The 20,027-nt window shown below is 47.5% G+C and overlaps 1 protein-coding gene across 5 annotated transcripts in view; it reads right to left on the reverse strand.

Moving 5' to 3' along the window:
• Positions 1-1,626: 1,626 nt before the first annotated feature.
• Positions 1,627-20,027, reverse strand: part of LOC119973850 (caM kinase-like vesicle-associated protein) — a 189,947-nt gene continuing 171,546 nt past the window's right edge. For all 5 annotated transcript variants that reach the window (XM_038812330.1, XM_038812329.1, XM_038812332.1 and 2 more), the window contains 3 exons: positions 11,697-11,775; positions 9,583-9,670; positions 1,627-4,101 (listed from right to left, as the gene is read on the reverse strand). In XM_038812330.1, the coding sequence (XP_038668258.1) occupies positions 3,835-4,101; positions 9,583-9,670; positions 11,697-11,775 (434 nt within the window). In that variant the 3' untranslated portion in view covers positions 1,627-3,834. The remainder of the gene's footprint in view (positions 4,102-9,582; positions 9,671-11,696; positions 11,776-20,027) is intronic.

Here is a 20,027-nt window from a genome sequence, read left to right on the forward strand (position 1 = left end):
CACAGGTTCTTATACCCCGCCTCGTAGGCGGAGCTACCTTCCTCTTAGCCAATAGGAATACGGAGAGCACAATACTTGGGCCAATGGGCAGCGAGCCCTCTGCACCAATGGCAGCTCACACTCCAAGGTACCATAATACCCCTTGTCGTACTACCACAGTTCCCTCTTCCCCTTTTTCTTCCTATAAATTTAGAGTCCCCAATTATTATTTTTTCAATTAAGGAGCAATTTAGCGTAGCCGATCCACCTAACCTGCGCATCCTTGGGTTGTGGGAGCGAGACCCACGCAGACATGTGGAGTATGTGCAAACTCCACACAGGAAGGGTGTCCCCATTGGTGGAGGATTCCTGAACCAGGGGGTCACAGTTTGAGGGAATGAGGAGAGGATTCTTTACCCAGAAAGTGGTGAGCCTGTGGAATTCACTATCAGGGGAAGCAGCTGAGGCCGAAACATTGTACGTTTTCAAGAGGAGTTAGATATAGTTCTTGGGGCTAAAGGGACCAAAGGATATGGAGGGAAAGTGGGAACAGGTTATTGCATTGGATGGTCAGCCATTATCATATAGAATGGAGAAGCATGCTTGAAGGGCCGAATGGTCTCATTCTGCTTCTATTTTCTACGTTTCTAACTTTTCTCAAGCAGAGGGAAATGCAGTGACAGGCGCATCAGACCCAAAGGAACATCAGTCACTTCAGCTGATGTGCAGTTGCAATGAAGGGAGTTGACACTTCCTTCCCATCCCAACTACACACAAATACGTTGGCGAAATAAAACAAAGCAGCTGATCCCTTTTTGCAAATAAAGTTGTTTTGAAAAAGCAAAAATGGTTGTGGAAGCAGGACCATGCAGAGTAGGAAGCTTTTCAGCTCATTCAGTGGTCTCTCCTGGGCTAGAAATCTCAGTCGGGATGACATTAAGAGTGCAACAATTAGCACTCAGGGCCAGAGAGAAGAGAAAGGGTGTTTGCCAGGATTCCCACTGATGATCACAATCCATAAGAGTGCCTCTAGAGATGATGGATAAGTACTGTTTTGGGCTCAACATTCATATATTCTATAACTAAATTGTCTGCTGACCCTCACTGCAGGACTCACACATGAAGAATGGCTACAAGAAGATAGCCAGCTCCTTAAGGGACTGAGCCTTGCCTATGAGTTGGCACCTTTAGGAAGAGGAACAGAGAGGGGAATAAGTTGCACATATGATTTTGAGTGCGGGAACAGTGGCATTATTCCACACTTTATGCTGAGCAATGTGGTCTCATGCAAAATGTTACAGGCCTCCCCAAACATTTTCAGGACCTATTATCTCCAAAGGTGGTTGCACTCTTTAGCCCACTAAATATCTATTCACAGAAGCTGAAGGCAATCATGGTGATTATTGTTTTTTTTTTTTGCATCAACTGATTGTAAATGTGAAAGTTGCCCCACTTGCATTTTTCCTGGCCTCTCACGAGTGTCACACTCCCAAAAGTCATTCTGAACAAGGTTCTAGATAGACGGAGGCAAGGAGAAGGGAAGAAAGCATGGCGGAGGGAGGAAAGGAGGAAGGAGAGGGAGAGAAATAAGGAAACTTTGTTTGTGCATTAGTGTGTGTGCCTGAAATCCAGATGGGGAAGAAAAGACAAGTTTTAAAATTTTATTTATTTTCATAAGAGTCAAAATACCTTTTCTTCAAACTTAGAGTTGCACAAATTACTGGTTTAAACTTTAACCATTTTCTATCCGTCTTTTTAAATTGACTTGAATTATTTTACAGGTTACAACACAAGAAATTACACCATGTTAACCCCACCGTGTTAGTGTGACAAAAGGTAAGCGTGAAAACTACGAGCATGCAACTACATGTACATGTTACAAGTTGCCCACATGCAACAGCCTTGCTCTGTGCATCCTATTTTCTTCACAGCACAGAAGACCCTGCACATGTCTGCCACTGATATTTTAATCTCATGAACAAATATATTTCCAAATACATACACATTGTTACAAATTTAGCCTTTTTTTAAAGAACTATTTAAACTTTTTTTGTTGTTGTTTGAAAGTTTCCGCAGTTTGTCAGCTGGCTATATACATTAGTTCAAACGGCTTCTAGTTTGCTTGCATGTGATGCATCTGTGCCAGCGCCTCAACAGGCTGGCCGGCTTTAAAATATTCCCAAACAAGCTGTCTAGAATGTAGACACAAAGTAACGATTTGCTGAAAATAATGATTTACCATTTGTAGCCTATAAAGTTAACACTATGAAGCACCCTTTCTGTGTTCCTCCCCCCAAAGCTTTCAAAGCACATACATTTTCTATCACAGAACCTCTGCCAAACAATATTCTCTGTAAAATCTGTAATGCTCTGCAAATCTGTGGCTCTGAGAGATACTTGGGATCACAGAACGCCTACAACTTAAAGAATTCTCTGTGTCAATATAAGATTATGTTATGGCTGTGTTACACAGCAAACCCGACTGGGGGGAAACTGACAGATAATTGAGGGCTCCAGAATTTTTGTCTTAAGCGCTTGGCACAGCAATACATTGAGCACTGAAATGAAGTATACTACAATCAACAAAATAAATGTGCAGTTCATTTCACTGGGAAAGGAGATGAATTGCAAATACGATCAACGCAGCAATGAATTGTTCTTTATTCGTTCATGGGATGTGAGCGTCGCTGGCTGGACCAGCATTTGTTGCCCATCCCTGAGGGCAATTAAGAGTCAACAACATTGCTGTGGGTCTGGGTGCACATGTAAGCCAGACCAGGTAAGGATGACAGATGACAGATTTCCTTCCTTAAAGGACACTAGTGAACCAGATGGGATTTTGCAACAATCGACAATGGCTTCATGGTCACCTTAGACTTTTTAATTCCAGATTTGCATTGAATTCAAATTCCACCATCTGCCGTGGTGGGATTTGAACCCATGTACCCAGAGATTTACCCTGGGTCTCTGGATTACTAGTCCAGTGGCCCCTATTGTGCCGCTGGCGAAAGGAACTGAAGCTTTTGTTGTATAACGAGGGGTTTCGTTTCCAGAGGCCCTTCAGAACTGTGGGATTTAAGGTCCCGCTGTTTCTGTTTTGGGCGGGAGGGTTCGTAGCTTTGCTGAGTGGATCCTCACTGGGCTGGAGAAAATGGTGGGCCGGGGGTTTCAGCTGCAACGCTGGCTGAGCGAATCATTGGTTTAAACCGGGGAGATTGGGAAATGGGGATAAAGCCCACCCATTCAATTCGCGAGAAGATGACACAATGGGGAGGGGGAGGAAGGGTTGAGGAAGCCCCTCATCAGAAGTACAACCTCGGAAACCCGGTCACATGGTGCAAAGGCAGCAATTCCATTCAAAACAGTCTGATATTAAACTGTTCTAAAAGGTGTAAACCCTCGGCAGCTTCAGAGGTGGGGTTTAAAAAGTTACATTGAGGAGAAAAAAACGTGCGACCTGTGGTTTTTAGGAAAAAAGCTGCAGCTGAAGTAGTTTTTGTATTAAAAAAGAAATAATAGTCCATGTGCGTACTGTGTTGGCACATTGTGGGCAAAGAAGATGACTGGCAGACGAAGCTTTAGCTGCAGCACTTCCTCCCTGTTGCCCATTCTAGACTCACTTTAACAAAGACAATACTGACACATGCCAACTTATTGCTTCAAAATGTCACAAACTTATTAACACATGCCTTGCTGGAACGAACTGCGGCAATTATCTGAATAATACTTCAATTTGTTTTATCTTTTTTAAATGTATATGATCAGTTTGATCATGCCTGGCATTTTTATAACTTTTAAAAATTTTAAACTTTTTTTTATTTTGTACAATAAGTTCTCTGGGCGAGCGATTACAGTTCAGCCGTTCTGTTCCTCCCACGCTTCAGCAGCGGGTTTGTGAGGGCTGGCTGCTTCTCCGTTACACCTGGGCGAGGCCTCGGCCGTCACGCCGACCTTCGCAGAGTTGTCCGTCTGGCTCGGAGGCGGCAGGGCACCACTCGCCGCCTTGTTCTCGGGCTCGCCTGGGGGGGCGGGGGACGCTGCCGCGGTCGGGGGATTGGTGGCCGTCTCGCTTTGTTCAGGCGCCCGCAGGCGTTTCATGATCGTCGTCACTCTCACCGCTTTCTGGATGACAGAAAAGTAAAAAGGGAAACATGGAAACAATGGACAATAGGAGCGGGGGTAGGCCATTCGGCCCTTCACACGCCTGTTCCACCATTCAATACGATCATGGCTGATCCTCGATCCCAACTCCCGCGCTCTCCCCCATACACCTTGACACCTCTAGAGTCTAGAAATCTGTCCATTTTCTTCTTAAATATATTCAGCGACTTGGCCTCCACAGCCTTTTGTGGTGGACAATTCACAGGTTCACCAACCTCTGGGACTATCCTCTCATGGAGCACGGTCCCATGCTTACATGGGCTTCCATATGCACAGCATTCCCACCTCGACCTTGAGTAAGGTTACTCGGGGGCGTGGAGATCATTGCTAATTAATTGATGATAGGGTATCCCTACTCTGTATTGGAGCATGTTAGACTGCTTTATTTATCTAATTCACTTTCTCCCTTCAAACAACAATAGCAATGCAGAACCAAATCCTTAATTTGAGGGGGCTGGTTTAGCACAGTGGGCTAAACAGCTGGCTTGCAATGCAGAACAATGCCAGCAGCGCGGGTTCAATTCCCGAACAGGCGCCGGAATGTGGCGACTAGGTGCTTTTCACAGCAACTTCCATTGAAGCCGACTTGTGACTATAAGCGATTATTATTAATGAACCCAGCATGTGGGCTCAGGTACACCACACATCAAGATTGCAGTATCAGCATTGCTTACAAAGTCTCACCCACATTCCTCATAGTAATATAAAAACAGAAAATGCTGGATAAAGCCACAGTGCATCACAGGTACCTGAAAGTAACTTCGGGATACCAACTGGGAGGAGGCAAAATGCACTTAATGTTTCTCAATCGCTTCTAATCATCCTGCTCCCTTATAAACTCTTCCTATTATTTTATTATTATAAACACAAATAACCTAATGAATATATTGCAGATTATCAGAGTCATGGATGTGTGAATTTCGCAACTTCCATCAGTTCCTTTATCGGAGGAAGCATCTTTCCCTTATGCCCGCTTACAGAGTGCACCCATTGCTCAGCAGAAAGCCTCTTCAACTCATTGGGATGACCATAAGATCATTAGGCGCAGGAACAGAAATAGGGGCGGCACCATGGCACAATGGTTAGCACTGCTGCCTCACAGCACCAGAGACCCGGGTCCAACTCCGTCCCCCCCCTCCCCTCCCCTCCCCCTCCCCTTCCCCTCCCCTCCCCTCCCCTCCCCTCCCCTTCCCCTCCCCTCCCCTCCCCCTCCCCTTCCCCTCCCCTCCCCCTCCCCTTCCCCTCCCCTTCCCCTCCCCCCTCCCCTTCCCCTTCCCCTCCCCTCCCCCTCCCCTTCCCCTTCCCCTCCCCTCCCCCTCCCCTTCCCCTCCCCTTCCCCTTCCCCTTCCCCTTCCCCTCCCCCTTCCCCTTCCCTCCCCCCCCCCCCCCCCCCCCCCCCGGGTGGACTGTGTGTGTGGAGTTTGCACATTCTTCCCGTGTTTGTGCAGGTTTCCTCCGGGTGCTCCGGTTTCCTTCCAGAGTCCAAAGGTGTGCAGATTAGGTGGATTGGCCGTGCTACATTTCCCCTAGGTGGGGTTTCGGGATAGGGTAGGGGATTGGGACTAGATTGGGTGCTCTTTCAGAGGTTCGGTGCAGACTCGATGGGCCGAAGGGCCTTTTTCTGCACTGTAGGGATTCTATGATTCTAGGCCATTTGACCCATCAAATCTGTTCCACCATTCAATGAAATCATGACTGATCTGATTTTGTTACTCCAATGAGTGCAGGTCCTACCTACTCAACCTCTCCTCATAAAAAAAATCCTTCCATATCCGGGATCAACCCAGTGAATCTTCTCTGGAATGCCTCCAATGCCAGTATAGAACAAAGAACAAAGAACAAAGAAAAGTTCAGCGCAGGAACAGGCCCTTCGGCCCTCCAAGCCTGTGCCGACCATGCTGCCCATCTAAACTAAAATCTTCTACACTTCCTGGCTCCATATCCCTCTATTCCCATCCTATTCATATATTTGTCAAGATGCCCCTTAAATGCCACTATCGTCCCTGCTTCCACCACCTCCTCCGGCAGCGAGTTCCAGGCACCCACTACCCTCTGTGTAAAAAACTTGCCTCGTACATCTCCTTTAAACCTTGCCCCTCGCACTTTAAACCTATGCCCCCTAGTAATTGACCCCTCTACCCTGGGAAAAAGCCTCTGACTATCCATTCTGTCTATGCCCCTCATAATTTTGTAGACCTCTATCAGCTCGCCCCTCAACCTCCGTCGTTCTAGTGAGATCAAACCGAGTATATTCAACCACTCCTCATAGCTAATGCCCTCCATACCAGGCAACATCCTGGTAAATCTCTTCTGCACCCTCTCTAAAGCCTCCACATATTCTGGTAGTGTGGCGACCAGAATTCAACACTATACTCCAAGTGTGGCCTAACCAAGGTTCTATACAGCTGCAACATGTCTAGCCAATTTTTATACTCAATGCCCCAGCCAATGAAGGCAAGCATGCTGTATGTCTTCCTGACTACCTTCTCCACCTGTGTTGCCCACCTGTATAAGGGGATCACAGTAGTGTTAATGTAAGCCTACTTGTGACACTAATAAAGATTATTGTTATTGTTCCAAGTGTGGCTTAACTAGCAGGACTTCCCTACTTTTGTACTGTATTCCCTTTGAAGTAAAGTTCAACATTCCATTTGCTTTCCCTATTACCTGCTGAACGTGCATGCTAGCGTTTTGTGATTTATGCACAAGGACCTCCAAATCCCTCTGTGCTGGTGGAGCTTTCTGCCGTTTTTCTCTATTTAAATAATATGGATTTAATGTTCCCAAAGTGACTCCCACCCACCGGCTGGAGAACCGGTGAGAGACCTGTGTCACCAAATTAACTGGCAAATGTTCGGTCTTTCCTGGGATTTAGGACCCCGGCAGTGTAAATCCCACCTGCTGAGAGCTGCCAGCCAATCACAGTTCTCTATTGCCAGCAGCATCACCAGGAGCGCTGGCTCCGCTGCTCCAGGGGCTCCACCAGGGACTGTCACTGGATTCCTTGGCTCAGGTGTGTGAGGCTGGGTAGGGGTGGTGGGAGAGGCGAGGGCAGGGCTTTCAGTGTCCCCTTTTTTCCTGATGTCAGGTCCCTCGATTGGGCATAGAGTGCCTGACAACAAGGGACCCCCATCCCCAGTAGGTAGCTAGTAAACTCGATAGGGTTTTCTGGGCGGCCTTCGATAGGAATGAGAAAACCGTGTGACCCCTGTTTTATCCTTAATCCGCCACTCTGTGAGCTCAGGGAAGAAGGTGTCAATTGGCTGATTAATGACACCCTGCTGTGAATGGGCAGGTTTTGCACATGGGCCTTCCACATTCTCTCCTCTGATTTAATTGCGGGAGGTTTCCCTGCTCAGAGAGACTGACAGGTGGCCTCTCCTCTGATTATGTGAGCCCGGCCATTATGATTTTTTTTGTTCATCCATGGGATGTGGGTATTTAAGAATCAACCACATCGCTGTGGTTCTGGAGTCACGTGGAGGCCAGACCAGGTAAGGACAGCAAATTTCCTTCCCTCAAGGGCATTAGTCGACCAGATGGCTTTTTAAGACAATCGACAATGGTTTCATGGTCGTCATTAGACTTTTGATTTCAGATTTTTATTGAATTCAACTTTCCGCAACTGCCTGAGTGGGATTCGAACCCAGCAGGAGTAGGAACCCACAGCATTGGCTCATCACCACAACCCGCCAGCCTATCCATACAGTGTGAGCCTGATCTCAGTTGAGCCATTGTTAGAGGCGAGTTGGACGGAGGGCATTTCTCTGAAGGGAGAGTATTTCCTGGTGGTTCATTTACATAAGAACATAAGAACTAGGAGCAGGAGTAGACCATCTGGCCCATTGAGCCTGCTCCGCCATTCAATGAAATTATGGCTGATCTTTTGTGGACTCAGCTTCACTTTCTGGCCCGTTTGTAGGGAAACATTGGCAAGCAGCTGAGAGAGGACATGAAACATAAAAAAGAGAAAATTCTAAAATTACTACATGATGTAGGGATAATATTTCAATATACTGACAGGAGTAGATAATTGGTTGACATGGGAATGGGACGTTAGGCTGCACTGCAATGGAACCAACATCACATTGTTTGGAGCCCTGTGCTTTCTGAGTCAGAAGATTGTGGATTCAAGTCCCTATCCATGGAACCCAAGCTGGGGCTCCAGTCCAGTACGGCATTGGTGCGATGCCAGGTCTTCGGAATCAGCTCTGGGCAACTGAGGTCTGATTCCAGGGCTTTATTTCAAAAATGGTTTCAAAACGAGCAGCTACTCACTCCTTTGGCAACGTCACCCCTAGAAAGCAATGAGATGAATGACCAATAAAAGAGCTTTCCTTGAGGAAGGGACAGTATTGGCAAGGATACCAGGAGAGTTACCTGCTCTTTTACCATAGAATTTTCAACACCCATCAATCAATCCTTTAGGTTTAAGGTTATGGTTAAATTCCTGGATTAGTAATCCAGAGCGCAGGGCTAATAATCTGTGGACATGTGTTTGAATCCTACCATAGAATTCAAATTAAGTTAACTAAATAAACCTAGAATTAAAAAAAAATAAACTTCAGTATTGGTTGTCCTGAAACTAATAATAATAATCTTTATTAGTGTCAAAAGTAGGCTTACATTAACACTGCAATGAAGTTACTGTGAAAATGCCCCAGCCGCTGTGCACACTCCGGCGCCTGTTCGGGTGCACTGAGGGAGAATTCAGAATGTCTAATTCACCTAACAAGCATGTCTTTGGGGACTTGTGACAGGACACCGGAGCACCCAGAAGAAACTCACGCAGCCAAGGGGAGAATGTGCAGACTCCGCACAGACAGTGGTCCAAGCCGGGAATCGAACCCGGGTCTCTGGCGCTGTGAAGCAATAGTGCTAAACATTGTACTACCGTGCCGCCCTGATTGGATTGTTGTCCTCAGGAAGTAAATCTAACCTGGCCTGGCGTATGTCTGACTCCAGACACATTGCAATGTTGCAAATTATTTATTACCCACTGAAATGCCTTCAACAGGTTGCCCATCCCTTGTATAAGGATGGGCAACAGCTGTTGGCCTTTCCAGTGACAGCGACACCGTGTGAATTAATGATTTAAAAAAATCCACCTGAACCAACCTAGATAACTAAACAAGCCATAATGTCTCACCTCATCCAAAGGATGGCAAGTCTCCTTAATGCAACAGTATGAGATGAAAGCACAATGGAGCTTGTGCCCAAGATATTGTGAGCCCAGTACCATTGTTCAGTTCAAGTTTCTGGCATTGTTTGATGCACTCTCTTGCTTCTCTGCTCCTGTTGGATCAGCAAGTGACGGACAAATCGAGTTGATTGAATGCATAAAATGAGAACACGGCCGACTAGAAGCACAAAAACCTGCCACCTTGATGGGATCATGTAACAAGTGGTTAAAGGCAGTAAAATGGTATTTACTTCAAGTACCTTCCATTTCGCTTTGGCAAAGTTTTTCTCAATCTGAGCACAGACGCCATCCTTGATGTTCTTGTCTGAAGCCGCATTTCCAGAAATCCTGGGGAGGAAAAATAAGTCAGGTTTTGAGTATCGCTGAAAAAAAAGACACATGTAGAAGATTCTCGACTTGCACTCATCATGACATTCACAGGAATTCCAAATGCAAAGGGAACACCAATTTATACTTCATGAGAAGAGAGTACTGATTGATTGGCAAGTGGACTCTGATTAGTAGAGGCATTGCCATGAAGAATGCACCAGTTAACTGATGGCTGACAGTCAACCGCCGAGCTTTTAAAAAAATTTGAACCAAGCAGGTTAACTCTGATTAATCAAGGCATTTTCCTGTGGAATGAATCAGCGAATGGCTGTCCCCTATTTTGTTCGGTTGAAACAGGCACAATGGGTGGGATTCTCCCAACGGAGTCTAAGTGCTGACGCCGGAATAAAAACCGGAGTGTTTTACTCCGGCGTCGGCACCCGTTCCCAGACCACATTCTGGGGCCTCCCCATAAAAGATGCGCCGCCTTGGGTCCTGCGCATGCGCAGTTCAACAGGTGGCAACAAGTGCATGCACAGTGGCCGTCCTCCCCCAGGCTGCCCCACACAAAAATGGCGCAGGACTATAACATTGCCGGCAGAGGAAAGGAGGCCCGCCGATAGAGAGGTCGGCCCGCCGATTGATGGGCCCCGATCGCAGGCCAGACACCATCGGAGGGCCCCCCGCCGGTGAGGGAGTCCCCTCCCCTGGCCCCACAGGCCACCCCCCGAGCATTCCCGCAGAGTTCCCACCGGCAGTGACTATGGGTGAACCGCGCGGCCGGACTCTGTCGTGTCAGAGCAGCCACTCGGCCCATCCGGGCCGGAGCATCGGCGCCGTGGCCAGCGCCGCGCACCGACCCGGCGCAGGGCTCGGAGAATCGCCCCAATGTGTGCACATGCTCCTTCTGTCTGCAAACAACAAGGCTCAATGTATTATCATACTTAGCTTCTCGTACGTGTGAGAATGCCACACTGTGAGCCTGTCTGATGATCTTAAATCGGTTGTTAGCGTAAATCTTGGCACACATGATAGACAGTTAACTGTCAGTCATCAGCTAACTGGTGCATTCTCCATGGCAGCACCTCTGCCAATCAGAATCAACATGCCGACCAATCAGCATTCTCTTCTCTCAAAGTCTAAATTGTTGTTCCCTTTACATTTGGTTTTCTTGCGAACTGTTCTGATGAGTGCAAGATGAAAAGCTTCAACACGTGTCTTTTATCAGCTAGAGTTCTGTATACAGTTCTCGTCGCCTCATATAGGAAGGATGTGATTACGCTGGATAGGGTGCAGAGGAGATTCACCAGGATGTTGCCAGGGATGGGGCAATTGAGCTTATGAAGAGAGGCTGGATTTACTCGGTGGTTTTCTTTAGAGGAGAGAAGGCTGAGGGGACACCTGATTGAGGTGCTGAAGATTATGAGGGGTTTGGACAGGTCGAATAGGAAGCAGATGTTCCACTTCGCTGAAGGGTCAATAATGCGGGGGACATAGTTTTAAGGTGAGGGGCAGGAGGTTGAGAGGGGATTTGAGGAAAAAAAGCTTTCACCCAGAGGGTGGTGGGGATCTTGTATGCGCAGCCTGGGAGGGTAGTAGAGGCGGAAGCCTCACACCCTTTAAAAAGTATGTGGACGAACACTTGAAATGCCATAACATTCAAGGCTATGGGCCAAGTGCTGGAAAGTGGGATCAGCGTGGGATTGAGTGTGGTTTTGTCGGTGCGGACTCAATGGGCCGAAGGGCCTGTTATGTACTGTATGACCTTAAGATTCTATGACTCAAGTCAGAGTTCTTAAAAACAAGTGAGAACATTTTGACGTATTCAAAATACAAACAAGAAAATCCTGGAAATACTCCCCAGGTCAGGCTGCATCCAGGGGGAGGAACAATTAATGTTTCAGGTTGAATTGACCTTTCGTCGGGTTATTTTGGCCTTGAATCGTGAACTCGGGACGTCTCCAGGAATTGTTTTTGTTTTTATTTCAGATTTCCAGCAGCCGCAGTATTTTGTTCCCGTTAATCCCATCTCCATTCTGCTTACCATTCATGGTTGATGGCTTCTTGAGCTGTTATCCTCGTGTCCTGGTCAACCTCCATCAAGCGACTCACCAGATCCTTTGCTAGTTAGAAATACAACGGATTTGCTTATGTTACCATTTTTTATCAGCAAAGCTTGACTTCCTGTGGCCAAACTTTAAATCCACACTTAAAATGGAACCGTTCGCAATAAAGTTGGGAAAATTGCACGGGGCCGGAAGGTCTGACTTCCCAATCTCGTCAATGCAATTGAAATTTATTCGAATAGATTTAAATCAGCTTCTCGCCCTCTCTGGGAAAGATCTGTGGTTCATGCCAGCGGGAAGGGCCCCGGAAGATCGCAAGCTGTTGTGCGCCCGACACGAGTCCCATTTTTGGCCTCGTGTCGAATTTTCCCATAGGCGGTGTGGTGAATTATAAATACTAATAATCCACACTGTATTGTACAATGTGTGTTGAGCCTGTATATTGTATTGGATCACGTGTAGTTGCGCGGCTCTACCCAGAGGGGGAGATCAGGAGCTTGTACTGGGCTCCACCCTTGGCTCCGCCCATGGCTCCACCCATGGCTCCTCCCCCTAACCGGAAGTATAAAGGTTGATGCTGAGAGCCTGCCTGCCAGTTCATCTGGAGTTCATCTCGTCACAGGCAGGCTCTGTTGTAAGACGATTAAAACCACTGTTCACTTCTAACTACGTGTCGCGTGAATTGATGGTCTCATCAAGCGGGCTTTGCGCCGGCGCAGCGTGGCCGGGAAACCCGCCCCCTTATTACATTTCTAACTTTTCCCAGTTCAGATGACAGGTCTGAAATATTGGGCGGGATTTACCGAATGACAAGCCCACCGCGTGTTTCTCGGTGTCAGAGGCGGCCCGCCAGCGGGACTTTCCGGTTTTGCCGTTGCCAACGGGATTTCCTGCTGAATGCACTCCTCGTCGGCAGGAAACCCAAGGCGGGGGTGCTCGTTGGTGGGACCGGAATATCCCACCGGCGTGACAGCGGGTAAATTCCGCCTGTTTATTCCGTTTCTCTCTTCGCAGATAATGCCAGACCTTAATTACATTTGTGCATCGTGGCCCAATTATCCATCGCCTTTGAACCCGCTTCTTTGAGGATTGCAATTTGTTTTTGCTTTTCAGCAACCACTGGGGACTGGAATTAATGAAATAGCTCCTGGTTAATTTCCCGAATGTGAAGTTTATTGACGACTTGTAGGATTGATCCTGTCGAGTGAGTGAATCTCAGATGAATAACCTGAAGAATTTAGATTGTGTTCGAAAACAAACTCTGCTGCCTCAGAAAAATACCTCAAAGGTTCCCACAAGGTGTTTGGCCTTCTTCTTTGCGGATGAGGAAAAATGGGTCTTTGGATCCACTTCCATTCCATCGCCCTAACTTTGCTGGTGGTGTACGCTTATGCATGTAACCAGAGTTTCCACACATTTCCGCTGAAGTTGCAGCAGTAAAATGGGAGATGTTACTGCTACTTTTTTAAATTATTCATTCATAGGCTGTGGGTGTCGCTTGAACTGCCCTTAAACTGAGTGGCTTGCTGGGCCATTTCAGAGTTAACCACATTGCTGTGGATCTGGAGGAGGCCAGACTGGCAGATTTCTTTCCCGAAAGGATTTTCGGAAACCAGAGGGTTTTTTACAACAACAGCTCCACGGCCATCATTCGACTTTGAATTCAAATTTCAGATTCTGTCACTGTGTCGTCCATCTCCCCAGAGCATTGGCTTGGGTCTCAGGATTAATAATCCACTGACGATAGGACTGATGAACCATCAATTGGACGCGAGACACGATGAAGATCCAAACTGTGGCTTTAATCAGCTAGTTGTTAGCCCGGTGGTCGACTACAGAGAAAGGCCGACCGCCGGGAAACCTGGGTACTTATACCCCGCCTCGGAGGCGGGGTCTACTTGCCTCTTGACCAATTGGTGAGCACTCACATGACTAGTCCCAGCCAATCAGATGAGAGGCACATGACCAGCCAGAGCCAATGGGAAACCAATGCTCTGCACCAATGGCAGTGCTCCCACTCATATCACCACAAGGACTACGCCACCACCTCCTTCCAGAAGGCCTGGTGTCAATGTATGTCATACCCCTCTGTCTCGCTCCATCCTCACACATCCACTTAGCTCGTCGGCAACCACTCTGTGGGGCCCGTCTTCCAACTACGCCCAGTTCAACCCCTCTTTCTGCTGTTCTCCACTTTGCCCTCCAAAAGAGATCTCTATCTTTTCAGCTCTGATCAGTAGCAAAATATAGACATTTTCTTTCTGGATATCACTTCTTATGAATTTTTTCTGGTTCTCACAATTCCAAGCACCTCTTCATCTGTCTTATGGTCTGTATGTGGAATTTTAAGCAAAGGTCATAGCATTCGTATTTTAAAGGCCTCTATTTTCTTCCATGGTTCTTTACTTAGAAACGCAGACAATAGGAGCAGGAGTACGTGGTTCAATCCTATGAGCCATCTCCCCCATTCATAGTGATCTTGGTTGATTCTCTATCTCAACGCCATACTCCCTGCACCCCCCCCCCCCCCCCATACCCCTTGACACCTTTAGAGTTTACAAATCTATCTATTTCCTTCTTAAATATATTTCCATGCTGACTTTGTCTATTTTTGTTCTTTTCTGTCTTGTTATAAAATCCTTTTATAATGGGCTCTAGAATCTTCCCTCCTTTCTGAAATAGCGGGGGTTACATTTGCCACCCTCCAACCTGCTGGAACTGTCCCAGAATCTACAGAATTTTGAAAGGTGACAGACATCACATCCACTATTTCCATGGTCATCTCCTTGTCTGGCATGCAGACAAGTTGACATTCCATGAGAAAATTATGAGTAAAGCATTCCTTCCGTCTTTTTCCATTAGAGGGGGCTGGAAGCAAAGTTTTGGTCATTGAATGTTTTTGTCCTTGAATGAACTTTGAAATTACACTGAAGGCAATGGCTCTGTCTGGGCTCAGAAAAAAGACACTGATTTCGGGAAGAAAATGATCAGTTTATCAATGGAAAAGGGCAGATGAAATGCAACTTATGGGGCAAAATTGGAGAATGAAGCCAATGGATAGGTTAATTTTGGGCGATTCTTTTAAATAGACACCATGGGTTGGAAATGACACCCACCAGTTCCTTGGGAAACCCGAGTCAGGATAGTAGCAGGAAGGATGTTCCCGATGGTGGGAGAGTCCCAGAACTAGGAGATCACAATCTGAAGATATGGGGTAGACCGTTTAGGTCTGAGGTGAGGAGAAATTTCTTCACCCAGAGAGTTGAGGACAAAACATTGTGGGCGGGATTCTCTGATCCTGAGGCTAAGTGTTGACGCTGTCGTAAACGCCATCGCGTTTCTCGACGGCGTCAACATGGCCTCAGGAGCAGCGATTCTGACCCCCACAGGGGGCCAGCACGGCACTAGAGCGACCCAGGCCGCTCCAGCTGCCATTCCCGGCGTCAGATGGGCGCCGCTGGGTCTGTGCATGCACAGTGGGACTGGCGCCAAATACACGCATGCGCAGTGGGACCGGCGGCAATGCGCGCATGTGTAATGGCTCCCTTCTCCACGCCGGTAGGGCTACAGGGGCCAGCGCGGAACAAAAGAGGCCCCCAGCCCGAGAGACTGGCCCCGATCAAGGGCCAGGCCCCTTTGGGTCGGACCCCCCCTCCCCACCCCAGTCCGTCCCCGGATGCAACCACGCCGAGGTTCTTAAACAGCGGCCACAGGGTCTTTGGGGATAAATTTGAAGAGTGACATCACAGCAAAGCAGTGACCTAATTGGCTGGTAATGAAAGTGCTCCAATTAGCAGTAGCTGGGAGAAATTTAACTCTTTGTGTGTTGATAAGATTGGTAAGTAAAATCTTTATTCCTTTCACTTATTCATTATTTGATATTATATTTGTAATCAGTTAAGGTAAAGTGTAAAAATGGCAGGAGATCCCAGACCCGTGTTATGCTCCTCGTGCTCAATGTGGGAGTTCAGGAACGCAGCCGATGCCCCTGACTCCTTCATGTGCGGGATGTGTGTCCAGCTGCAGCTCCTGTTAGACCGCATGATGGCTCTGGAGCTGCGGATGGACTAACTTTAGAGCATCCGCGATGCTAAGGAAGTCATGGATAGCACATTCAGTGAGTTGGTCACACCGCAGATTAGGATTGGTGAGGGAGACAGGGAATGGGTGACCAAAAGGCAGAGAAAGAGCAGGAAGGCAGTGCAGGTGTCCCCTGCGGTCATCTCCCTCCAAAACAGGTATACCGTTTTGGATACTGTTGGGGGAGATGATTCACCAGGGGAAGGCAGTAGTAGCCAGGCTCATGGCACCGTGGCTGGCTCTGCTGCACAGAAGGGCGGGAAAAAGACTGGCAGGGCTATAGTCATAAGGGATTCAATCGTAAGGGGAGTAGACAGGTGTTTCTGTGGTCAAAAACGAGACTTCCAAATGGTATGTTGCTTCCCAGGTGCATGGGTCAGGGATGTCTCAGATTGGCTGCAGGACATACTGAAGGGGGAGGGTGAACAGCCAGTTGTCGTGGTGCATATAGGCACCAACGATATAGGTAAAAACGGGATGAGGCCCCACAATCAGAATTCAGGGAGTTAGGAGATAAGTTAAAAAGTAGGACCTCAAATGTAGTAATCTCAGGATTGCTATCAGTGCCACGAGACAGTCAGAGTAGAAATTCCGAATAGTCAGAAAGAATACGTGGCTTGAGGGATGGTGCAGGAGAGAGGGGTTCAGATTTTTGAGACATTGGAACTGGTTCTGGGGGCGGTGGGACCATTACAAATCAGATGGTCTATACCTGGGCAGGACTAGAACCAATGTCCTAGGGGGTGCTTTTGCTAACACTGTTGGGAAGGTTTTAAACTAATGTGGCAGGGTGATGGGAACCAGATTAGGAAGTTAGTGGTCAGTGAAGAGGCAGCAACTAAAGCCATTAAGGTACTAGATAATAAACTCATTGTGACTAAGGGGAAGAGTAGACAGGGATGAGATGATGAACGCAAAGGGACAGGTGGTCTGAGGTGCATTTGTTTTAATGCGAGAAGTATAGCAGGTAAGGCAGATGAATTTAGAGCTTGGATTAGTACCTGGGTATTTGATGTTATTGGTATTACTGAGACTTGGCTGAGGGAAGGGCAAGATTGCAGATTAGGATTGGTGGGGGATATCCCAGGGTATAAATGCTTCAGGAGGGATAGAGAGGGAGGTAAAAGGGGTGGAGGAGTTGCATTACTGGTCAGAGATGATATCACAGCTGTGATTAAGGAGGGCACGATGGGGGATTCGAGCACTGAGGCAATATGGGTAGAGCTAAGAAATAGGAAGGGTGCAGTAACATTGTTGGGACTTTACTACAGGCCTCCCAAAGCAAGCGTGAAGTACAGGTACAAATATGTAGACAGATTATCGAAAAATGTAGGAGCAATAGGGTGGTCGTGATGGGAGATTTTAACTTCCCCAACATTGAATGGGACTCATGTAGTGTTGGAGGCATAGATGGAGCAGAATTTGTAAGGAGCATCCAGGAGAGTTTTTAAGAGCAGTATGTAAATAGTCCAACTCGGGAAGGGGCCATACTGGACCTGGTATTGGGGAATGATCCCGGCCAGGTGGTGGAAGTTTCAGTCGGTGACTACTTTGGGAATAGCGATCACAATTCCGTAATTTTTAGAATACTCATGGACAAATATGAGAGTGGTCCTAAAGGAAGAGTGCTAAATTGGGGAAAGGCCAAGTATAACAAAATTCGGCAGGAGCTAGGGCATGTGGATTGGGAACAGCTGTTTAAGGGTAAATCCACATTTGAAATGTGGGAGTTTTTTTAAGGAAAGGTTGATTAGAGTGCAGGACCAGCATGTCCCTGTGAAAATGAGGGATAGAAATAGCAAGATTAGGGAACCATGGATGACGGGTGGAATTGTGAGACTAGCTAAGATGAAAAAGGAAGCATACATAAGATCTAGGTGACTTAAAACTGATGAAGCTTTGGAGGAATATCGGGAAAGTAGGACAAATCTCAAACGCGCAATAAAGAGGGCTAAAAGGGGTCATGAAATATCTTTGGCTAACAGGGTTAAGGAAAATCCCAAAGCCTTTTATTCATATATAAGGAGCAAGAGGGTAACGAGAGAAAGGATTGGTCCACTCAAAGACAAAAGAGGGAATTTATGCGTGGAGTCAGAGGAAATGAGTGAGATTCTTAATGAGTACTTTGCATCGGTATTCACCAAGGAGAGGGACATGACGGATGTTGAGGTTAGGGATGAATATTTAAATACTCTAGGTCAAGTCGGCATAAGGAAGGGGGAGGTTTTGGGTATTCTAAAAGGCATTAAGGTGGACAAGTCCCCAGGTCCGGATGGGATCTATCCCAGGTTACTGAGGGAAGCGAGGGACGAAATAGCTGGGGCCTTAACAGATATCTTTGCAGCATCCTTGAGCATGGGTGAGGTCCCAGAGGACTGGAGAATTGCTAATGTTGTCCCTTTGTTTAAGCAGGGTAGCAGGGATAATCCAGGGAATTATAGACCTGTGACCTTGACGTCAGTGGTAGGCAAACTGTTGGAGAAGATACTGAGGGATAGGATCTGTTCACATTTGGAAGAAAATAGACTTATCAGTGATAGGCAGCATAGTTTTGTGCAGGGAAGGTTATGTCTTACAAACCTAATAGAATTCTTTGAGGAAGTGACAAAGTTAATTGATGAGGGAAGGGCTGTAGATGTCATATACATGGACTTCAGTAAGGCGTTTGATAAAGTTTCCCATGGCAGGTTGATGGAAAAAGTGAAGTTGTATGGGGTTCAGGGTGTACTAGCTAGATGGATAAAGAACTGGCTGGGCAACAGGAAACAGAGAGTAGTGGTGGAAGGGAGTGTCTCAAAATGGAGATAGCTGACTAGTGGTGTTCCACAGGGATCCGTGCTCGGACCACTATTGTTTGTGATATACATAAATGATCTGGAGGAAGGTATAGGTGGTCTGAGTAGCAAGTTTGCAGATGACACTAAGATTGGTGGAGTTGCAGATAGCGAGGGGGACTGTCAGAGAATACAGCAAAATATAGATAGATTGGAGAGTTGGGCAGAGAAATGGCAGATGGAGTTCAAGCCAGGCAAATGCGAGGTGATGCATTTTGGAAGATCCGATTCAAGAGCGGACTATACGGTCAATGGAAGAGTCCTGGGGAAAATTGATGTACAGAGAGATCTGGGAGTTCAGGTCCATTGTACCCTGAAGGTGGCAACGCAGTTCGATAGAGTGGTCAAGAAGGCATACAGTATGCTTGCCTTCATCGGACGGGGTATTGAGTACAAGAGTCGGCAGGTCATGTTACAGTTGTACAGGACTTTGGTTCGGCCACATTTGGAATACTGCGTGCAGTTCTGGTCGCCACATTACCAGAAGGATGTGGATGCTTTAGAGAGGGTGCAGAGGAGGTTCACCAGGATGTTGCCTGGTATGGAGGGTGCTAGCTATGAAGAAAGGTTGAGTAGATTAGGACTGTTTTCGTTGGAAAGACAGAGGTTGAGGGGGGACCTGATTGAGGTCTACAAAATTATGAGCGGTTTGGACAGGGTGGATAGCAACAAGCTTTTTCCAAGAGTGGGGGTGTCAATTACAAGGGGCCACGATTTCAAGTTGAGAGGGGGAAAGTTTAAGGGAGATGTGCCTGGAACGCTTTACCAGCGGAGGTGGTAGAGGCGGGCACGATAGCATCATTTAAGATGCATCTAGACAGATATATGAACGGGCGGGAACAGAGGGAAGTAGATCCTTGGAAAATAGGCGACAGGTTTAGATAAAGGATGTGGATCGGCGCAGGCTGGGAGGGCCGAAGGGCCTGTTCCTGTGCTGTAATTTTCTTTGTTCTTTGTCCTGCCAGGTAAGACCAGGTGTGAATGGCGCTGGCAGGACTCGGGTTTTTTTGCGTGGCCGCTTGGCCCACCCCGGGTCGAGAATCGCCGGGAGGCCCGCCGCCACGCCAACCGCGCCGGCGCAAATGGGGCCGATTCTCCGTTCTCCGGAGAATCGGTGGACCGGCGTTGGGGCGGCATCGCGCGATTCCCGCCCGTCCCGGGGATTCTCCGGCCTGGCCTGGGCTGAGAGAATACCGCCCTGTATGTTTTCAAGAAGGGGTTAGATATAGGTCTTGGGGCGAGAGGGACAAAAGGATATGGGGGGAAGGCAGGAACAGGCTATCGAGTAGGATGATCAGCCATGATCATAATGAATGGTGGAGCTGGCTGGAAGGGCCGAGTTTCCTACTCCCGCTCCTATTTTCCATGTTTCTATGAAACTGTGTAGGTAACTTA

Source organism: Scyliorhinus canicula, chromosome 11 (genome assembly GCF_902713615.1).
Source record: "Scyliorhinus canicula chromosome 11, sScyCan1.1, whole genome shotgun sequence".
NCBI classification, from domain to species: Eukaryota; Metazoa; Chordata; class Chondrichthyes; order Carcharhiniformes; family Scyliorhinidae; genus Scyliorhinus; species Scyliorhinus canicula.